The 18764-nt window shown below is 34.8% G+C and overlaps 1 protein-coding gene across 1 annotated transcript in view; it reads left to right on the top strand.

The window, feature by feature from the left end:
- The window catches only part of CASD1 (CAS1 domain sialic acid O acetyltransferase 1), a 49638-nt gene extending 33154 nt beyond the window's left edge, over window positions 1–16484 (top strand). The window contains exons 11-18 of the mRNA XM_081800525.1: window positions 1244–1363; window positions 2350–2506; window positions 3910–3989; window positions 6273–6374; window positions 8721–8861; window positions 9392–9469; window positions 13444–13536; window positions 15028–16484. Of these exons, the coding sequence (XP_081656651.1) occupies window positions 1244–1363; window positions 2350–2506; window positions 3910–3989; window positions 6273–6374; window positions 8721–8861; window positions 9392–9469; window positions 13444–13536; window positions 15028–15294 (1038 nt within the window). The 3' untranslated portion in view covers window positions 15295–16484. The remainder of the gene's footprint in view (window positions 1–1243; window positions 1364–2349; window positions 2507–3909; window positions 3990–6272; window positions 6375–8720; window positions 8862–9391; window positions 9470–13443; window positions 13537–15027) is intronic.
- The last annotated feature ends 2280 nt before the right edge of the window (window positions 16485–18764 follow it).

Here is an 18764-nt window from a genome sequence, read left to right as displayed (position 1 = left end):
GCTAGAATGGAGGCGGTATTGAAGAATTTATGACCTATTATAAATTCGGGGGTTTTTGCCTTCTCAGAAAAGAGAAAGATGTGTTCAAGGGTGCGTTCAAGGATATATACAAAAGATGCATACATTCAAGGACTTATAAAATCTATTTAGGGTGTCTACTTAATTATTTTTTCCTACAAAAGTATCACTTGGGAAAGACACATTAACCTGAAGTGGCCATAAGCAGTGTCAATGCTGTATAATTACAGAGGTGATCAGATGAGTCTATAAAATAGAAGCCAAAAAATTTTTACATAGATTTAGTAATTACCCCTGAAAAAATAGTCTTATAATTGCAAGGGTTGGATGTCACTGAATAAGGCTTTTAAAGATCATTTTAAAAAACAGAGTACTACTTGTGTTGTGGAGATCATGAATATACACGTAAAGGACCAATGGCTGATTCAACAGGGTGAATGACAGTGTTCTAGGGTTATGAGAATTAGGACTTACAAATGAGATGATATTTCCAGTGATTCCCATAAAATACAGATCAGAAATGTGTTACATTTCATTTAACTTAGAAATGAAGCTAGGATGCTCTGAAAAACCATCGTAAATGATTCTAAGGGTCTTGGTCATGAAACATTGATGTGGGAGTGTAGAATAAAATTGTTTTATAAATTAAGAGTGGGAGGGAAATAGGATTTCTAAATTATGGTTGCATATGTTTTTTAATATATATTTGTTGCTAAATAATTATATATTATAAGTAGTTATATGACAATTTACAAATCTAAAGTCTGTGTAGTTGAGGGGGCCAAAATTTGTGGGATTTTTGTTTTGTTTTTTTATCTTCTCATTGGGAAAATGTGAAATCTACAGTTAACTTATGTTCAGCCTATCTGGTGATTAGTAATTATGGATATCATATATTTAATTCCAAGTGGAGAAAATGTACGAAGTGTTTCACCTTTATTAACTCCTGCATTCCTCATAAGAACCTTCTTGTTTTGCGGTTTAGAAAACTCACTTAAAGTCACGTAGCTAGTAAGTGGCAGAACCAGAATTTGAATGAGATCTGATTCCAAAGTCTACATTTTTTTTTTAACTCTTGCTATGTTGCCTATGTTTTAAAAATAAATCTTTTCATTGAGCTCATGCCAAGTAACAATGATCCATTGTCTTGATTCAATGTATTGGTTATGATAATTCAAAGTATAGTTAGTGCCAACATATTTTACCTGTTTATTTTTGCCAACAGTTTTTGCCTGTGTACATGCACATCCGGGTTCTGGTTGCTGCATACCTATTTCAGACGGGGTACGGGCATTTCTCATACTTTTGGATCAAAGGAGACTTTGGAATTCATAGAGTCTGTCAGGTAGGAATGTATTCAGTTCTTTTCTTTTTCTTTCCTTTTGGTGTGAAAAATATAAATATGGTCATTATAAGGACACAGATAATTTGAATTTATGAAATTACACTTTAAAGTTGTGTTATTTCTGTGTTCTGTGGTTAATAATTCGAGATAAATAATTTATTACTGAGGGAAGGGAAAATGTAATTTAGATGAGTGTCTAATAAAAGCGCCAGTACACAAGGGACAGCATTGCTAATTCAGTTCAGTTTTGTAGAAATGCACAGTTACCTGGGATTATTATACTGTGTTATGTTTTCTTTAAGAAGAGGATTAATATTTATTAAGTTTCTACCTTGTGCTGGGCACTTTCTGAATATTATTTTATTTACCCCTCATTACAACCCGGAGTTGTGATTTTCATGTTTACAGAAAGGACACTGAGGCTCAGAGAGGTTAAATAATTTGCCTACGGTCACATAGTAAGTGGTAAAACTCTAATATCAATCTGCTCAAATTCTGTGTTCTTTGAATGACATCACACTGTCTGAAATGACTGTTACACGGGTCCCAAAGACACTTTTTAATTTGAGTAATATTATTTTGTATCTATGACAACTCTCAATTTAATCCTAAATGGGGTAAATCAACATCAAACAGAGATGAAATGTATACCCTTTTGTTGAGGTAATCTAATCTCTGCTTATAAACTGTAGCCCTAGGAAGGAGGCTTATGATTCTTCCCCTACATTTAACAAGATGGCAGTTGTAGCCAGAGGACAGCTCAGGCTGGTGATTTGCTTGGATTTAGTTAATATAATGATGCATAAATATTTTATATTCAACTCCTTACAGTGATTGTAGAACAAATATAATTTTAAGGATTAGTAAAATATACTTGTACAGTTATTACTTTAGTCTTAAATAAATGTTTATACTCTGTCAGAGAGAATGTCTTTGCTCTTCATGCAAACCTGGAATGAAAACCATTCTCTTCTCCTTTTTAATAGGTCTTATTTCGTCTCAATTTCCTGGTAGTGGTGTTATGTATAGTGATGGATCGGCCTTATCAATTCTATTATTTTGTCCCCTTGGTCACCGTATGGTTCATGGTCATATATGTTACTTTAGCCCTATGGCCACAAATCATCCAAAAAAAAGCAAACGGTAAATATATTCTCTTACTGTTAATAAATACATTCTTTTAATGTACTAAATTTCTTTTTAGTTGTTAAAGGCTATTTTTTTATTGAGACATAGTTTAAATTTATGTGTAGTTTTGACATTTGAAACTTTGTTCTTAAACTGTGTTTCTAAAATGTTACAGCTAACTAATTCAAGTGATTATATAACAGGGCAGATTAGTAGTTTGCGTGTATATTGTATGTGTGTGTTCTTTTTTTTTTTGATCTAAATTTTTCAAAGTCATTTTACATATCAGCTAATGCAACAGTTTTCAAACTGTCTTGTATAGAGCCAGAGTGAAGAGCACTAGAAGAGAGAAGAGCAAGCCAAATAGGGCTCTGGGCCCCTGCATCCTTCTCCAGTCTTTTGCAGCTCTGCTTTATTTGATTTTTTACCTATATTGAGAATTTTGGATAAGCATTCATTTGCAAAAAGGCTTTTTGTGTTAGCCAGGTTTAAAGAGCACTAATATAATTTATCTTCTAGACAACCCTTAGCGCAGTTACTCTCAACCTGTTGTACATACAAGGAAGCCTAAGTGCCCGGAAGGTCGTCACCTTCAAACTCTACACATCCCATTACTGATAATGTTCAGAGTGAGGCCATGCTTATGTATCTTAATGCTCCTTTCCCTCAAGATCATATCATTGAAATAAAAGCTTCCCTCTTTTGGAAAAATTAAAAGTTGTTGTTTTTAATAATGTTTAACTTAACTCTTTCAACCACATACCGTATATCAGAAATATCTTCCACTGACTCCCATTATAATGTCAAATAACTTCTTCAGGTAAGAGTCGAATTCCAGCCTTTCATCAGGCCCATGAATGTCTTTGAACAGCCTCTGTAGCTTAATCCCTCGACACAAACCTAGCGTATTAATCAAATGAAATCAATATATATAAACCGTGAGCACATAACTTAAAATATGCGTATGTTAAAATACATCTTAAGGTTAAACCCTGATCCATTAGGGAGTTCTTAAGCTCTCTCCTTGGAACTCTAATGTTTCAGCAGTATTACCTAAGCTATATTCAACATGAATGTTAGAACTATATTGAACATATTGTTCCAAATTTTGTTGTGCCTTTGAATAATAAATAGGTATAGTTGAATCCAGGAGGTATTTTCAGATATATTTATAGTGGATGAACAGGAGATACGGAGGGTATCAGGCATAGGTTGTGGCCTCTTTCCTAGCGAGGATGCTCTACTCCTTTTTGCCCTTCTTATAATTTATACCACTTACATATATTTTATGTATCCTGTGGGCAGCCTTCAATTATTTTAAGAACTATGCAGGGTGTTACTATGTTAAACAGAGACTATTAATATGTTTTCTAATGTAAATTTATACCTTTTAGTAAATTAAATATTTTCTCTCTTAGGAAATTGTTTCTGGCATTTTGGCTTACTGTTGAAACTAGCCTTCTTGCTGTTATGTATATGTTTTTTGGCATATTCTCAGGTTTGTACAGTCTTTTCAGTTTATATTTTGTTCTATGTTATTTTAAAGTTCAAGTCTATTAAAGTATGTGAGAAGAGTCAGAGCTTTTTTTTAGCTTCATTTTTTAATGACTGTAATAAAAGTGTCACTCTGTAGTTGACTACTCAGTGTAGTTCTTTTGAGACCTATCTACTTTTGTTACCACTGTTTTTGTTGTAAGAGCAATTTAAAGCTCTTCCTCTGGCAATTGTTCAAAATCCATTTTACTTGACTTTGATCAATCAGACGTTTATTGAATGCCTCTTATAAGACACTACTCTAAGTGGAGATCAAAATTCTCTTGACAGAATTCGCAACTTGGTTTGTGCATTATTCATTGCATCAGAGTGTTCCTTGATTTTTCCATAACTGCATAGAGTAAAATTTTGGCAGTTAGCAAAGCCAACTTAGGAGCACATGAGTTTGTATATATGTAGTATGTTTAATTTAATAAAATTTTTGGTCATTTTCTTATCTCTACCATTTTATCTCCCCCTATTATGATGATTGAGGTTTTCTCAGCTACTTTAGCAAGGTGGGAAACTGCTACCTGCTGGTCAATCCATCAGGCAGACATTATTTGGGCAGCATGATATTTATAACAAAATATTTTAATTTGAATACCTATAGTTGTGACATATTCTGCAGTTTGCTCCCATCTCCAACATTCCCTGTCTTGGACTTAGCTGTGTCAGGTGCAAATGCCACGTAAGCATAGTGTGTGTGTGATCTTATAAGCTGGTTTTTGTTTGTTTGTTTGTTTTGTAGGCTTTCATACTTTATTTTCATATTTAGAAATAAAGCATTTTTATTTCTGCCTGAACTCCAAGGTTTTTTACAGGAGATTTATAAAGTAAGCAGGAAACGATAGCAAATGTATAAAGAAATAGCCAGGTAACTGCAACAGCTGCTTGACATTTACTCATTAAAATTCCAGACGCTCCACGGTGCATCTGAGGGAGAGAAGGGAAGGTGAACCAGGGGTTCAATAAAGAGACTAAGAAGGTTTCCCCAGCTTTGGATCAGTGCACTGGAAAAAAAAATACTTGGCCTGGTTAGCCCAGTGTCTTGCACAAAATGGGTGCTCACTAAATACTCGCCCGTTGATCACATAAGAAACAAATTTTTAATCAGAAATAATATTTTTAATGATAAATGTGTCACATATATATGATCTCTAAGACCATGTATCTCTAATAGATACTATATATTTCTCTGTTTTGTATCAATATTGTATTTCTGTATTTCATATACATATCATATGTATGATCTGTAAGTACTTTATATTGCAACTCTTGGTAAGAATCATCCTCTATTTTCTGAGGCATAGATTTTGATAGAACCTCTATTTAATAAGCTGAAGTATTTTAAATTCTTAAATGATTAAACGGAGAATATTGCATTTCATTAAAATAATAAACTTCTTCTAACCTAAAGATTCAGCATGACCTAAAATACAATTCTGTTTTCATTTTTTTGTTTGTTTTTTAATAGCCTTTTTAAAAATTGTTATGTTACATTTTTTATGCTGTGGCATTAGGTCCATAATGGAGCTTTCCTTAATAGAGTTTGTTGCCATTCTTTAGTCTGGAAATTGAGGTTTTTGTTCTCTTCTTTGAAAGACTTCATTAATGTGCAGGAATGCACCCAAGACTTCTGCCCCTTGATTCCCAGATTTTCCAGGCTTGTCCGATTAATAAGAGGGTACCATTCACTAACTTGACCACAGTAAAACTGTAAACTTTGTTTCAAAGGCTAGTAATGGCATTTGGGTATGGTTGATTAAGTAAGGTGACTAATTCAGAGCATTCTTTTAACTCAAATGGTTAATTATAGATTATTAAGAACATTTAGAGAAAGAAAAACTATTTTAACCTTAACTATCATTCTTTAGGATATTGATATCATATTGGCTAAGTTTTTTTGTATTTTGGTGTTTTGATCTGTAAATATTAGCTGTTTTGTATACTAGATTAAAAACCTTAAATGGAAGAATTTTCCAGTTACTAGCTTGCCTTTTTTTTTAATTTTGCAGTCTCAATAGTCTTTCATGTGCAGTGAAAGTAAGTTAACAAAAAGTTTTAAGTCATCTTTGTTAGTCTTTAGTAAAATAAATTTCAAATGAATTTCAAATGAAAGAGAATTTTTAAATTGTGAATGACTCTTAGATAATCCTAACTTTAGAAAACTATAATTTATAATAGAATTAGAAAACAAGTATTGACTCATACCATCTTAATTTGTGTTCTGGATTCCTTTTCATAGGGTGCATTTGAGAAGATCTTTTCTCTTTGGCCATTGTCCAAGTGTTTTGAACTGAAAGGGAATGTATATGAATGGTGGTTCAGATGGAGGTTAGACCGTTACGTATGTATTTATCTTGTGATCTTTTGCCATTTCAAATTATACTTAAAAAATTATTTGGAAAAATTATAATTTTTTTTTTAGTTTTAGAATAAGAAAAAGTGTTGACTTGGTAAATTAAAGCAGCCCTGCTCCGCCTTTTTTTATAGCAGAGAAAGGGTATGCATGGGTATTTATATCAACAGGAAAATACTGTAAAAATGTTGTCTATAAAGGGGCCTTTGTTTGAGTCCTAATTTTGACTTATAAATGATCCCTCATAGGGGTGCCTGCCTGGCTCAGTTGGTGGAGTGATCTCTGGGTCATGAGTTGGAGCCCCACGTCCGGCGTAGAAATTACTTAAATAAATAAACTTAAAAAAAAAATGATCCCTCATGTATATGCTTCAGCCATTCAACACAATATTTATTGAGCCCTGATATATGCTCTCGATGTTGGTTTTGTGAGGAAGGAATATAGTAGAGAAAGAAGACATACCACTAGGTTTCTAAGCCTTACAATCGAGTTTAAAACCCAAGATTACTACTTATAATTAGGTGCTGAATTATGTAGTGTGGATTTTGTGATAGGAGCGTGCAAAGAAGAGAGAGCAGTGTTGAGGGTGATTCCGTGAATGTAATCGTGAAGGAAAGTTAAGATTCACCTTGCCAAGAAAATGTAAAACATCTAGCACAGCATTTGGAAAATAATGGACAATGAATAAATACTAATTACCTCTCTCCTTTCTTTCCCCTTTTTCTTCCATCCTTTTTTTCATTCCACAAATGTTTTCTTAATGCCGGTTCTGTGCCATTCCCGGTATCTAATACCTCTGTACTTGCCAGTGTACTACAGGGCATTTCAAAACCACATATGAATAAAAAGCTTTGCTAAAGGCTTGATAGCAAATAATTTTAAATTCTCAACTTTGTCATTAGAGCAGTGTACTATGATATGATAGTTCACTTTAAGTCCTTGTTTTTAAAAAAATAAGCTTTGGGGTGCCCGGGTGGCTCAGTCAGTTAAGCGTTTGACTCTTGGTGTTCGGCTCAGGTTGTGATCTCAGGGTCATGGGAGGGCTCCACGCTCAGCAGGGAGACTGCTTGGAGAGTCTCTCCCTCTGCCCCTCCCCCCCCATGCGTGTGCACATACGCACTCGCTCTAAAAAATAAATAAATCTTAAAAAAAGAAAAAAAAGCTTTATGTGCTTTCTGGCCCACCATATTTTTTTTCCATTCTTGTGTTGCATATGCTCCTTCTTAAAAGCATGATCTTGGTGGTATTAGTGTTGATTTATTTGATTGAAAGTATCAATATAAAATGTGTTTTATTTTGGTTTAGCATTTAAATTTTATCATACATCTCCATAATAGTTTTATTTATTATTTTTGTTGTTGTTCTTTTTTTCATTTTAATTCCAGTAGAGTTGACATGTAGTGTTATATCAGTTTCAGGTGTACAATATAGTGATTCAACAATTTTCTGCAATACTCCGTGCTCGTCATTATAACTGTACTCTTAATTGCCTTCACCTGTTTCACCCATTCCCCCACCCACCTCCCCTCTGGTAACCACCAGTTTGTGCTCTGTAGTTAAGAGTCTGTTTTTTGGTTTATCTCCTTTTTTCTTTGTTCATTTGTTTCTTAAATTACACATATGACTGAAGTCATATGGTATCTGTCTTTTCTGATTGACTTAATTTCACTTAGCATTATACCCTCTGGATCCATCCATGTTGTTGCAAATGCATTCTTTCGGTGGCTGAGCGATACTCCATCGTGTATATATATACCACTTCTTTATCCATTTGTCAGTCGATGGACACTTGGACTAGTTCCATAATTTGGCTATTGTAGATAATGCCGCTATAAACATTGGGGTGCATATATCTTTTTGAATTAGTGTCTTTGTTCTCTGGATAAATACCAGTAGTGGAATTACTGGATGAAAGTTCTACTTTTAATTTTTTGAGGAAACTCCATACTATTTTCCACTGCAGCTGCACCATCTGCTTTCCCACCAACAGCGCACAAGGGTTCCTTTTTCTCCTTTTTCTTCCCAACACTTGTTTCTTGTGTTTTTATCATTATTTTGAAATTATCTTTGTTTCTTCACTTGCTGCTGAGACTGCTCAGAATGAACCAGCTTATCTCATATTGTTGCAAGAGCTGTTTGCTGTCCTATTGCAGAGAGTTTCTAACAATCGTTGACTTTATGTCATTTCTTGAAGTTTAAGTCCCTCATAGAAACTTACAACCTTTCAGCTTTTAACCTACTTACTTTTGTACATAGTGTCCTCATTTACCAAATATTCATGCTATTTATTGAAAAGTTGCCATTTAAAACAAATTTTCTCTTCTTATTTTTCAGGTAGTCTTTCATGGAATGTTGTTTGCTTTCATCTATCTGGCTTTACAGAAGCGTCAAGTACTTTCTGAGGGAAAGGGTGAACCTCTTTTTTCAAACAAAATTTCAAATTTTCTATTGTTTATTTCAGTAGTTTCTTTCTTGGTAAGTTTCAAAATGTAATCTTATAATTTTTTGAAGTCCTAAATGATACAGAAAGTTAACTTTAAGAAATAGGAATTTAATCAATTATTTTTAATATATAAAACTTTACTTTTAAAATCCTTTGCTCTGTATTTTTCTAATTGAACATAAATGCTAAGAGAATATGTATGTGTAAGTTAAATATGAAGAATAACTGAGGATTCAGTGAAACAAATTTTTAAAGTTGTAATAAATTTTGGGAAAAATATAATGTAAGGTGTTTGACAGGAAGAACCATCACTGCCTCATGATCACTATTTCTGGAAGAGCACAGACCTATGCTCCTCTTTCTCTGCTTTCTTTTCTTTGAGCAGTTGAGCAAACCAAAACAAGTGATGACCAAATGTGTGGGCATTTTTACTGAAGCTTTTTAAATAGCATCATGGAGTATAATGTAATAAACAAAGAAAACCGTGTGAAGATGCTGAGAAAGCTGCCTCGTTAAGGCATAACTGGTTTCATGAACTGATCCCTATATTTTTTTGGTTTAGACCTATTCCATCTGGGCCAGCAGTTGTAAAAACAAAGCAGAGTGCAACGAACTCCACCCATCTGTGTCTGTGGTACAGGTAATTGTCTTGATTTAGAAAATTTTTTTTTCTTAATTCTTGATAAGAATACAGTCTTTAGAGGCAGTGAGATTTGAGATCAAACTAAAAAATGCAGGTATATGACTTAATCTTCCTAAGCGCTACCTTCCTTTACTGTACAGGGACATTAAAATCTCTTTTAAAGGATTGCCACATTAAATGTATGGAAATGATTGGTATTGGTCACTTTAGTAGGCACTTAGAAAATGTTGGTTCTCCTCATATTTGCTTTGTCTTCATTTACTCATATTTCTTTATTTAATCATAACTATTAATGTGTTAAGTCCCGCGCTGTACATACACGTACATACGTGTGTAAGAAGTTCAGTGTTAAGATGCATACAGCTCTTGCCCTCGTGGAATTTACAGTCTAATAGAGCTATGAACCAGTGAACATTCATTCATTGAACATTTTTTATTCATTTAACAATATTTGATACCTACTATGCACTAGATACTAGGCTGGGAGGATACAGTGGTAACCACATCAGACCTAGGTCCTGCCCTCCCAGAGCCTCCATTCTTCTATTACAGGTAGTAATCATAGAATCACCGTGTAATTATAACTAGTAGTATATGATGCTACAAGAGAATCTAATAAGGGAATCTGACCTAGTTGGAGTTGAAGCAAGGCATGGTGAGGGGTCAGAAATTATTTCCCTGGGAAAATTAAATTGAGAATGGAGGGAGGAAGGCAGACAGCAAGAACTCAGGCCCTGTGGGGGAAGGGAGCATATTTACATTCAGGGAATTTGAAGAAGGCCGTGCGGGCTACAGCTCGGAGAGCCAAAGTCTAGAGAAGTATGTGGTCGTGACTGGGAGGTGGGCAGAGGTAAGGAGCAGCTCAAATCAGACTGATGTTTTGCAGAGATACCTCTGGTTGCAGGTCATTATGGGACATTGTGATGGTGTGATGATAGTTAAGTACCAGGCGCTTTGGTAACGTGGGACTTCTTCCCAACCCACCTTGGTATCAGAGCAGGGTTCCTGGAGAAAGCAGTATCTAAACTGAGACCTAAAAAATGAGCAGTGCAGCAAAGAGGAGCAAGGATGATTTCTAGAGGATCTTCTCTTAGGTCTTAAGTTCTCTTCACTGCAGGAACTATTTTATTCCCCTTGAACCTCTCTAGAGTCAATAGAACTGAGCATGTGACAGACTCTTCAAATACAATCAATAATGAAATTGTAAACTTTATACTGTATTCATGTAGCATTTTCAGGACTTCTATAGACAGTGATAGTGCTTACCAGTAACTCTTTGCATATCGTATATGATATCACTTCTGTTACTCCTGATGGAAAGGAGGTGTCACCGTTCACAGTGCACCCGTACAGAAGGATATAAAGAGAACTAAGGGAAAGAGCGGCTACACAGAAGAACACACAAGCCCTCCTGAGCCCCATCACCTAACTTTCCAGTCACTACCCTCCGCACACTCCTATCTCCCTAGTACTTTTTCAGCGAGGGCCTCAGCTCCTCCTTTACAGAATGCAAGAATGGACAGGGAGCACAAATTGAAGCAAGTACCAATTTTATTGGCAGCTACTTCTTTCCAAGGGCGCTAGTCCCCTGTTGTAAAACTCAGACCATTCAGGGATCCCCAAATTTTACTTCCTTATCATGTTTCACTCTTATTCTCAGATACCAACAGGTGATGTAGGTGTGGGGGTGTGGGTGTGGATGTGATTATTAAAAATTTATATATGTTTATATGTCCTTAGCATACTTATCTGAGGAGGCTTCTTAAGAGTTTAACATGTACAAGATTCCTAGTGTTCTGTTAGAAAGTATTTTCTCAGCCTGACCCTGCAAAAGGCTTATGGATCAATCCTTTTTTTTTTTAAATTCAAGTACAGTTAACAGTGTTATATTAATTTCAGGTGTACAATATAGTAATTCAACAATTATATACATTTCTCAGTGCTCATCAAGATAAGTGTACTCTTAATCCCTTTTATCTATTTCACTCTTATAGATCAATCCTTGAATCCTCACCTTTTATTTTTTTTTTTTAAAGATTTTATTTATTTATTTGAGAGAGACAATGAGATAGAGAGAGAGCATGAGAGGGGGGAGGGCCAGAGGGAGAAGCAGACTCTCCACTGAGCAGGGAGCCTGATGCGGGACTCGATCCCGGGACTCCAGGATCATGACCTGAGCTGAAGGCAGTTGCTTAACCAACAGCCACCCAGGTGCCCCAAATCCTGACCTTTTATTTTGCCCATCAGTCTGGATAGAAATTTCCAGAAAGGCTTGCTGTAGAACAGCATACAGGTGATTAACCATAAATAATGTATATTAAGTGCTAGCATAGTACCCAGCAAGTTACAAATGCTGAACAAATTTTAAGTGTTATTATTATTTTTTTACCAAGCTAATAAAGATGACTCCCTAGACCCCAGTTGTCTTCTCCATGGCTATCATTTCTTTGATTTTTCTGTTCCCCTAATCACATCGTTTACGAAGTGTATGACGAAACACAGACTGGAATATGCTAAAGAAATAAGAACACATTGAGAAAGGGTAGATTAAAGTTAGAAAGAAGGAAAGTGATTTGCTTAGGGCTACTCCTAGATTTTCTGATGCTCAGACTAGTGATTTGTGTTTATCTGTGTCATTCTTTCTAGCATTTTACAGTTTGTGCAATACTTTAATTATAATAACTCATTAAAGGGTTTCATGTTTAAGGGCTTTATTTAGGTCTCACCTTTATGATTTTTACCATTTATGTATACCACCTGTGCTATTAATTACCTAATGTGTTTCTTTAAATGGCTCACAATGCATGTTATGATAAGTACCTTATATATGTTTTCCCATCTAATGTTCACATCAACCTTCAAGGTAAATCTTACCCCTATTCATATGGATGAGGAAACAGACCTAAGGGAGTAAAGTACCTTACCTTCAATCCCAGAACTAATACAAGGCAAAGGTTAGATTCAAACTTGAGTCTCTTTGACACTACTACCCATGAAGATCACTCAACTTAATGGTACCTGAGTAGTTCACTTTGGTTCCTTTTTCCATAAATGATAGAGTGATCCACAAATCTCCTATTTGCTCATCCTGTATGCATCCCAGAGGCCTCTTCCTAAAGCCTTTGACCAGATGCCCAGAGTGATCAACACTGAATATAGGGTTTTTCTCTGAAGTGTAAATAGATTTTTCAGTCTTTTTATGAGAAGGTTTTTGAAAGGTATTTGTGAAAGTGAAAACAGTTTTTTTCTTTACAATTTCTTGCTTTTTTATAAGAATAGATTCTAAAGAGAGTTCTTTGCTAGATAAACTAGCTACTGAATGTGACACTGAATTAGAGGTTTAGAAAATTCAAGATTGTTCCACCTGGTACAAAAGGATGGGGGAGAATGGTGAAGGTCAGGCGCCCAAAAGCTGGAGGTTGTCTTTAGGGAGAAGAGATCAAAAGGGGAAAATATATGACATGTGAATGCAGTTCAAGACGTCATTTGCCTGGCCATATAGAGCAAACATGAGGACATCTTAAAAGTCATGCCATTTCTCATATTTACATGGGTGTTAGTGAAAGGGGGCTATGGAGGAGTGCAGGACGGGGTATGTTGCTGGCAATCAGGCAGATACTTTATGGAAGAAGCCAAATTGTATCATGGGGGTTTTTGAGTTTGGCTACACAAACTATGATATCATTTCTTTCTACACGGAGGTGGATTTATAATTTTTCAAATACACATAAAATTGTTCAGCCACGTGCTACCTAAAATCTGCACTGATACACAGTATACAGACCACATGTTGAGAAATCTAACTTGGACAGAGTCTAGAACAAAAATAACTTGCTAAAACTTTCTCTGTTGACAAAAACCATTGTGTATGTATCAAATTCAAGAACAGAGATAATAAAGTTATCACTTGAAGGAAAGCAAATGCTTTTAATAAACAGATTATTTATTTTGTCTTTGTGGTTTTTCCTTAGATTTTAGCCTTCATCCTAATAAGGAATATCCCTGGATATGCCCGATCAGTTTATAGCTCATTTTTTGCTTGGTTTGGAAAAATTTCATTAGAGGTTGGTACATTAATATTTTGTTCTACTTATACAGCCAAGTGTTATATGCGTGTGTGTATGTGTATAAATCCAAAATACATTTTTTTAAATCAAAACTATGTTATTTATGGAAATACAGAGAGGAAACTCAACTTTCAACAGCAATAAAGTAGTATATTTTTAATCTACTTATTTAATGACTAGACCTAGATGACTTTCAAATATTCTTTATATTGTCTTCAGCTTGTAAGCACTAAATTGCTTAGATCAGAAAAGAGAAAAGTTAAATAGATATAAATGAAATTTATAAATAGATATAAATGAAGTCAAGCTGAAGGGATTTTTATTTGTTCTTCATCTCCATAATTAAATAGTCCTGGAATTTAGTTTACCGATACTTATGCGAATAAAATTCACCCTTATGATAGGAAATTTGGGGAAATTTTCTAACCTTATTACATTTTGTATGCAATACTGAATATGACTTATTTAAAACCTTAAAGTAGGTTTTGAAAAACATTCTGAATATTCTGAGCTCTATTATTCAAAGTAGAACATATTAAAACAGTAGAATTCATATTATAATCATAAAAGACATATTTTAGAGTATAAGATTTATTATTAAGTTGTCCTTAAAATAGGGAAAATAAATTTTTCTTTGAGTTCTTTAATAAATGTTCTTTTTTTTTGGGTCTCATAAGTGAGACTGAATAGAATTTAGAATTATTAATCAAGAATGACTTATCAAGTCATTCAGTAGATAAAAGAATGTTTATTTTGCTATCCCCTTAATATTTGGAGCATGAGTGTTTTTATTAACTTTAATGAATGAATTTATAATTTGGTATTTCTAGTAAAAATATCAAAATTTTATAGTCTCATATTTGAGAGGTAGCTTAAGCATTTTTCTGCTCTCTGATATTTTGAACAAATGTGATGAAAGAACCACATTTGTAACCACCACTGAAAGTTGTAGTGGTTTCATCTAATATGTATACTCACATGGAAGTTGAAATATACTTTAGGAATATGCAAATACAGTTGAAAACATTTGTCTGGCCATGCAGAGCAAACTTGAGGACATCTTAATGCCCATACCACTTCCTGTTCATATATCCACATACAGAAATATAATCACAAATATATATAAATATGCAGTATGCACATATGTGCACACACCCCTAGTAATACTCTGGTCTAAAGACCAGAGTCCGGAAATCCTTCTGTCAGCTGTCTTCTGTGTCATGCAAAAAAAAAAAAAAAAAAAAAAAAAATGTTTTTTAAAGTTGTAAGGTTCCTGTTTGATTTCTTGGGGACTTTGAAACAGCGCTTCAACAAGTAGGAGTTCTGAAGAGTAGACTGCAGTCGACTTTTCAGGACCAAGAGTGAAACAGAAGTAAATGGTTTGGAAAAAGCCTTCTAACATAATTATGCTAGGAAATGTTTAAATTAGGCAAAACTGTGCTGTAGTCGTTGACCGTCTGTACGTATCTAACTTTCCTCTCCTTCCAGCTCTTTATCTGCCAATACCACATATGGCTGGCCGCCGACACCAGAGGCGTCTTGGTACTCATACCTGGAAACCCTATGCTCAACATCATCGTCAGCACTTTCATATTTGTCTGTGTGGCGCACGAAATTTCTCAGATCACTAATGATCTTGCACAGATTATTATTCCTAAAGATAACTCCTCTCTCTTGAAAAGGCTGGCATGTATAGCTGCATTTTTCTGTGGACTCCTCATCTTATCGTCGATTCAAGAGAAGTCAAGACATTAGGTTCCTAAAATCCTAAGAAACTTAAATTCTTCAGGCTAATTTTGTGTCTGCCTAGAGGAGAAACGCATCTATCTGGAGATATAAATGTATATGTAAATTAAAAACCCGTGTGGCAAGAGGACAGCTCAGTGGCGTCTGTGGAACATGTGTGGTTGTATATATTGGAAATGTACGTCTCCAATGTGAAATCCTGAAGATCAGTTGAAGCAGAGTGCATTGTATAGGATTGCATGTGAAACGTCTTTTCTACTGGATCTATATTTCCGTTTATAAATGATTTTAAGTTAACATGAAGGCAGGGAAATAATTACCTTTCCAGTAAAAACATAATTTAATTAGCTTAGTGGCACCACTGAGTGTTTTGATCTTTACTAAATTTGTGGTAATAAGATTGTCTATACCTGTATTCATCATGGAACTTCCTACTTCACCGAAAACTTTCTTACTCAAGAATGTCTGCAGTATTGTTCTCTTACCATATGTGCAATGATGTGGAACGATAAACAGTATGCCTTTAATTTATATGTGTTCACGTTCTGATGTTACCTGTTTCCTGACAAGGTTTTTCTTCCTAGCTGTGGCTTTCAGGTATACCTAAATCTTTGTACATTTTGTCTCACAGAGTCGTGCTAGGCTCCATGACAGGGTTTTGTCACTGTTGATGTTGTCGTTGCTTCTTCCTGTAAAAAGGCCAAGTTTTCTTTCCAATCCATTCATATGTTTAGCTTTCCCTAAGCTATACCAGTGTGATACCAGTTACCCTGTGGATCCATTTAATGTTTTCCTCCAACTAATTAATTTCTATTTTTTCCAATGTTTGGAAAGCTCTTTATACTCATTTTGGTATTTCCTATTACTCCCCCTATTTTAAAAAAAATATATTTATCAATCTAACTGGTGCAGTGTAGTAAAGATTCAAGTTGTTATGACTGAGATGTATAACCATAAGTAGAATTTTAAGTAAACCGGTGACTTTGGGCAATATATGTTTTTCATTTTGTTTTGTTACAAGCTAACTGTTAGAGGTATAAATTTATTTATCTGTTGTACAGATTTGATTATAACGTTTAATGTTCGAAAGATTGCACTTGTTTGCTCTTATTGTGTGTGGGATAAAGTATATTTTCTGTTCATGGTATATGAATATATGGAGTAATTTAAACAGTAAATAAACATTCTGTGGATGCTTATTTTTGTATTGGCAAAGTATCAATTAAACTGTATGTGTCCTTTTTTTAAAAATCTGGATCCATTAATGATTGGGTCAAATTTCTAATCTATTTATTCAGCTTAAATTTACTTTTCCAAACTCTTCGTGCATAGGGAGAGGTCACTGTGATAGTTAATAAGGAATGATTTAGTTATCAGAGCATCAGAGGATAATCTGCCTTTCTACCCAGGAAGTTCAAGCACTATGGTTTATTAGTAGTCTTACTTGAAGATCTTAAAAATTTAATTATTATTTATTTAGCACTGGATTTATGTGCTAGTGATATCTTCCCATTAATTGTGGAATAATTCTCAGACAGAAATGTGTGTTCTTTCTTTTTCTCTCTTCTTCTGCCCTTAATCTTTTGACATTTCCCAGATAGACAATTGTAATGATTCATTGCTCTGCCTCCTAGACTGCAGCCTTATAAGTAGAGAATAGTATAGTTATAAATCAAAAACTTCCAAGTACCATGGTCACATTATTCTTGCTGGTGTGGCTTGCCAATGAGTAGAGTGCATTTTAATTTAGCTTGTAAGTTTTATCACCTAAAAAAGATTCTTCCCGATGAAACAATTGAAAAAGAAAGATGACCAGCATATCTCTGTTTTTTGGAAGCACTTATGTCTTCCAATAGTGATACCCAATGAATATGTTTTCTCTCCTATTCGAATTCAAGCCTAAAACTTAACTAACAAGCCCTTTCTTCATTACGTACTCTCATTTAATATGTCCCACTGTTATATTTAATAATTACAATATAGCGCATTTGTAATTGAAGTATATTCTATTTACATTTAATTTTCTTAATGAGTCTTATGGCTAAGAGGTGATTGTGGTAGAAGTTGCCATAAGAACATCATCTACTGCGCTTACCATAGCACCTCTGAAACAAATAATACATTATATGTTAAAAAAAAAAAAAGATAGTAGGAAGGGAAAAATGAAGGGGGGGAAATCAGAGGGGGAGAAGAACCATGAGAGACTATGGACTCTGAGAAACAAACAGGGTTTTAGAGGGGAGGGGGGATGGGGGATTGGTTAGCCCGGTGATGGGTATTAAGGAGGGCACGTACTGCATGGAGCACTGGGTGTTATACGCAAACAATGAATCATGGAACACTACATCAAAAACTAATGATGTATGGTGATTAACATAACAAAATAAAATTAAAAAACACGAAAACAGGAAAAAAAAAAGAACAGCATCTACGTATGGTATATGTTTTAATACCTTCTCTGCATTGATTTAGATTTTGACTAGCATTGCTCATTCATACCATTCTTCAGAAAAAGATGTTTAACGGAATATTTTGACACACTAAAATTGAGATAATGCCACAGAGGTTCTCTAAACTCAGATTTTCTCTACCATAAATCGCACTGAGACATCTACCATCTGGGCCCAGAAGGGACTTCTTGACTCAAATCTACCGCAATCCTTCCCCGTTTCCTTTGCCAAACCTTCCCATTTTTATGGATAGCCAACATAGCATTAAAAATTCAGAGCCTTGGGGCACCTGGGTGGCTCAGTCGGTTAAGCATCTGCCTTCAGCTCAGGTCCTGATCCCAGCGTTCTGGGATCAAGCCCCGTATGGGGCTCCGTGCTCAGCAGGGAGCCTGCTTCTCCCTCTCCCCTGCCTGCCTGTCTGCCTACTTGTGATCTCTCTCTCTCTCTCTGTCAAATAAACAAGCAAACAAACTTTAAAAATTCGGAGCCTTGACCTAAAATCATTCACTGTACCTCTAAGCTAGATCCTATGATTTGTTTTAGGTGCTGGTAAAAATAACATTTGCACCCTACCATTCCAGTGTAAGATAAGTTAACCAGTTACAATTTTAAAGGTGAGTGAATTTTTCTCTCCACACAAATGCCTTATCATTTCAAATGTTAGCATAGGAAGCTTGTAAGTATAGTAAAATTAACTTTAATAATAAGAGTATATGTTTATGTTTAATTTTTTTACTAGATTGCAAACATTAAGGTAAATAAATAAGTAAACAAACTATAGGACCAAGGGCAGAACCTTCATGTAATAGATAATAAAAGCCAGTTCTCCAAAGAATGTGCAATTTCTAGGACAATACCTCGCTTCCTTTAGATTGTCCCTCCCCCTTGAGGTTGGGACTTTAACAAACCTTGGGAGAGCCAAGTTGGAATTTTTATGTTGAGCCGTTAATTAAAATTCTACCATGCTATCATTTTTAGCCTATAAAAATGGCAGTTTCGTATGGCTTAACCTAACAGCTTCCCTTTTGT

Source organism: Leptonychotes weddellii, chromosome 12 (genome assembly GCF_054177405.1).
Source record: "Leptonychotes weddellii isolate Sample4059 chromosome 12, ASM5417740v2, whole genome shotgun sequence".
Classification (NCBI taxonomy): domain Eukaryota; kingdom Metazoa; phylum Chordata; class Mammalia; order Carnivora; family Phocidae; genus Leptonychotes; species Leptonychotes weddellii.
The sequence above is the reverse complement of the archived record's forward strand: the minus strand, read 5'-3'. Positions and strand labels throughout refer to the sequence as shown.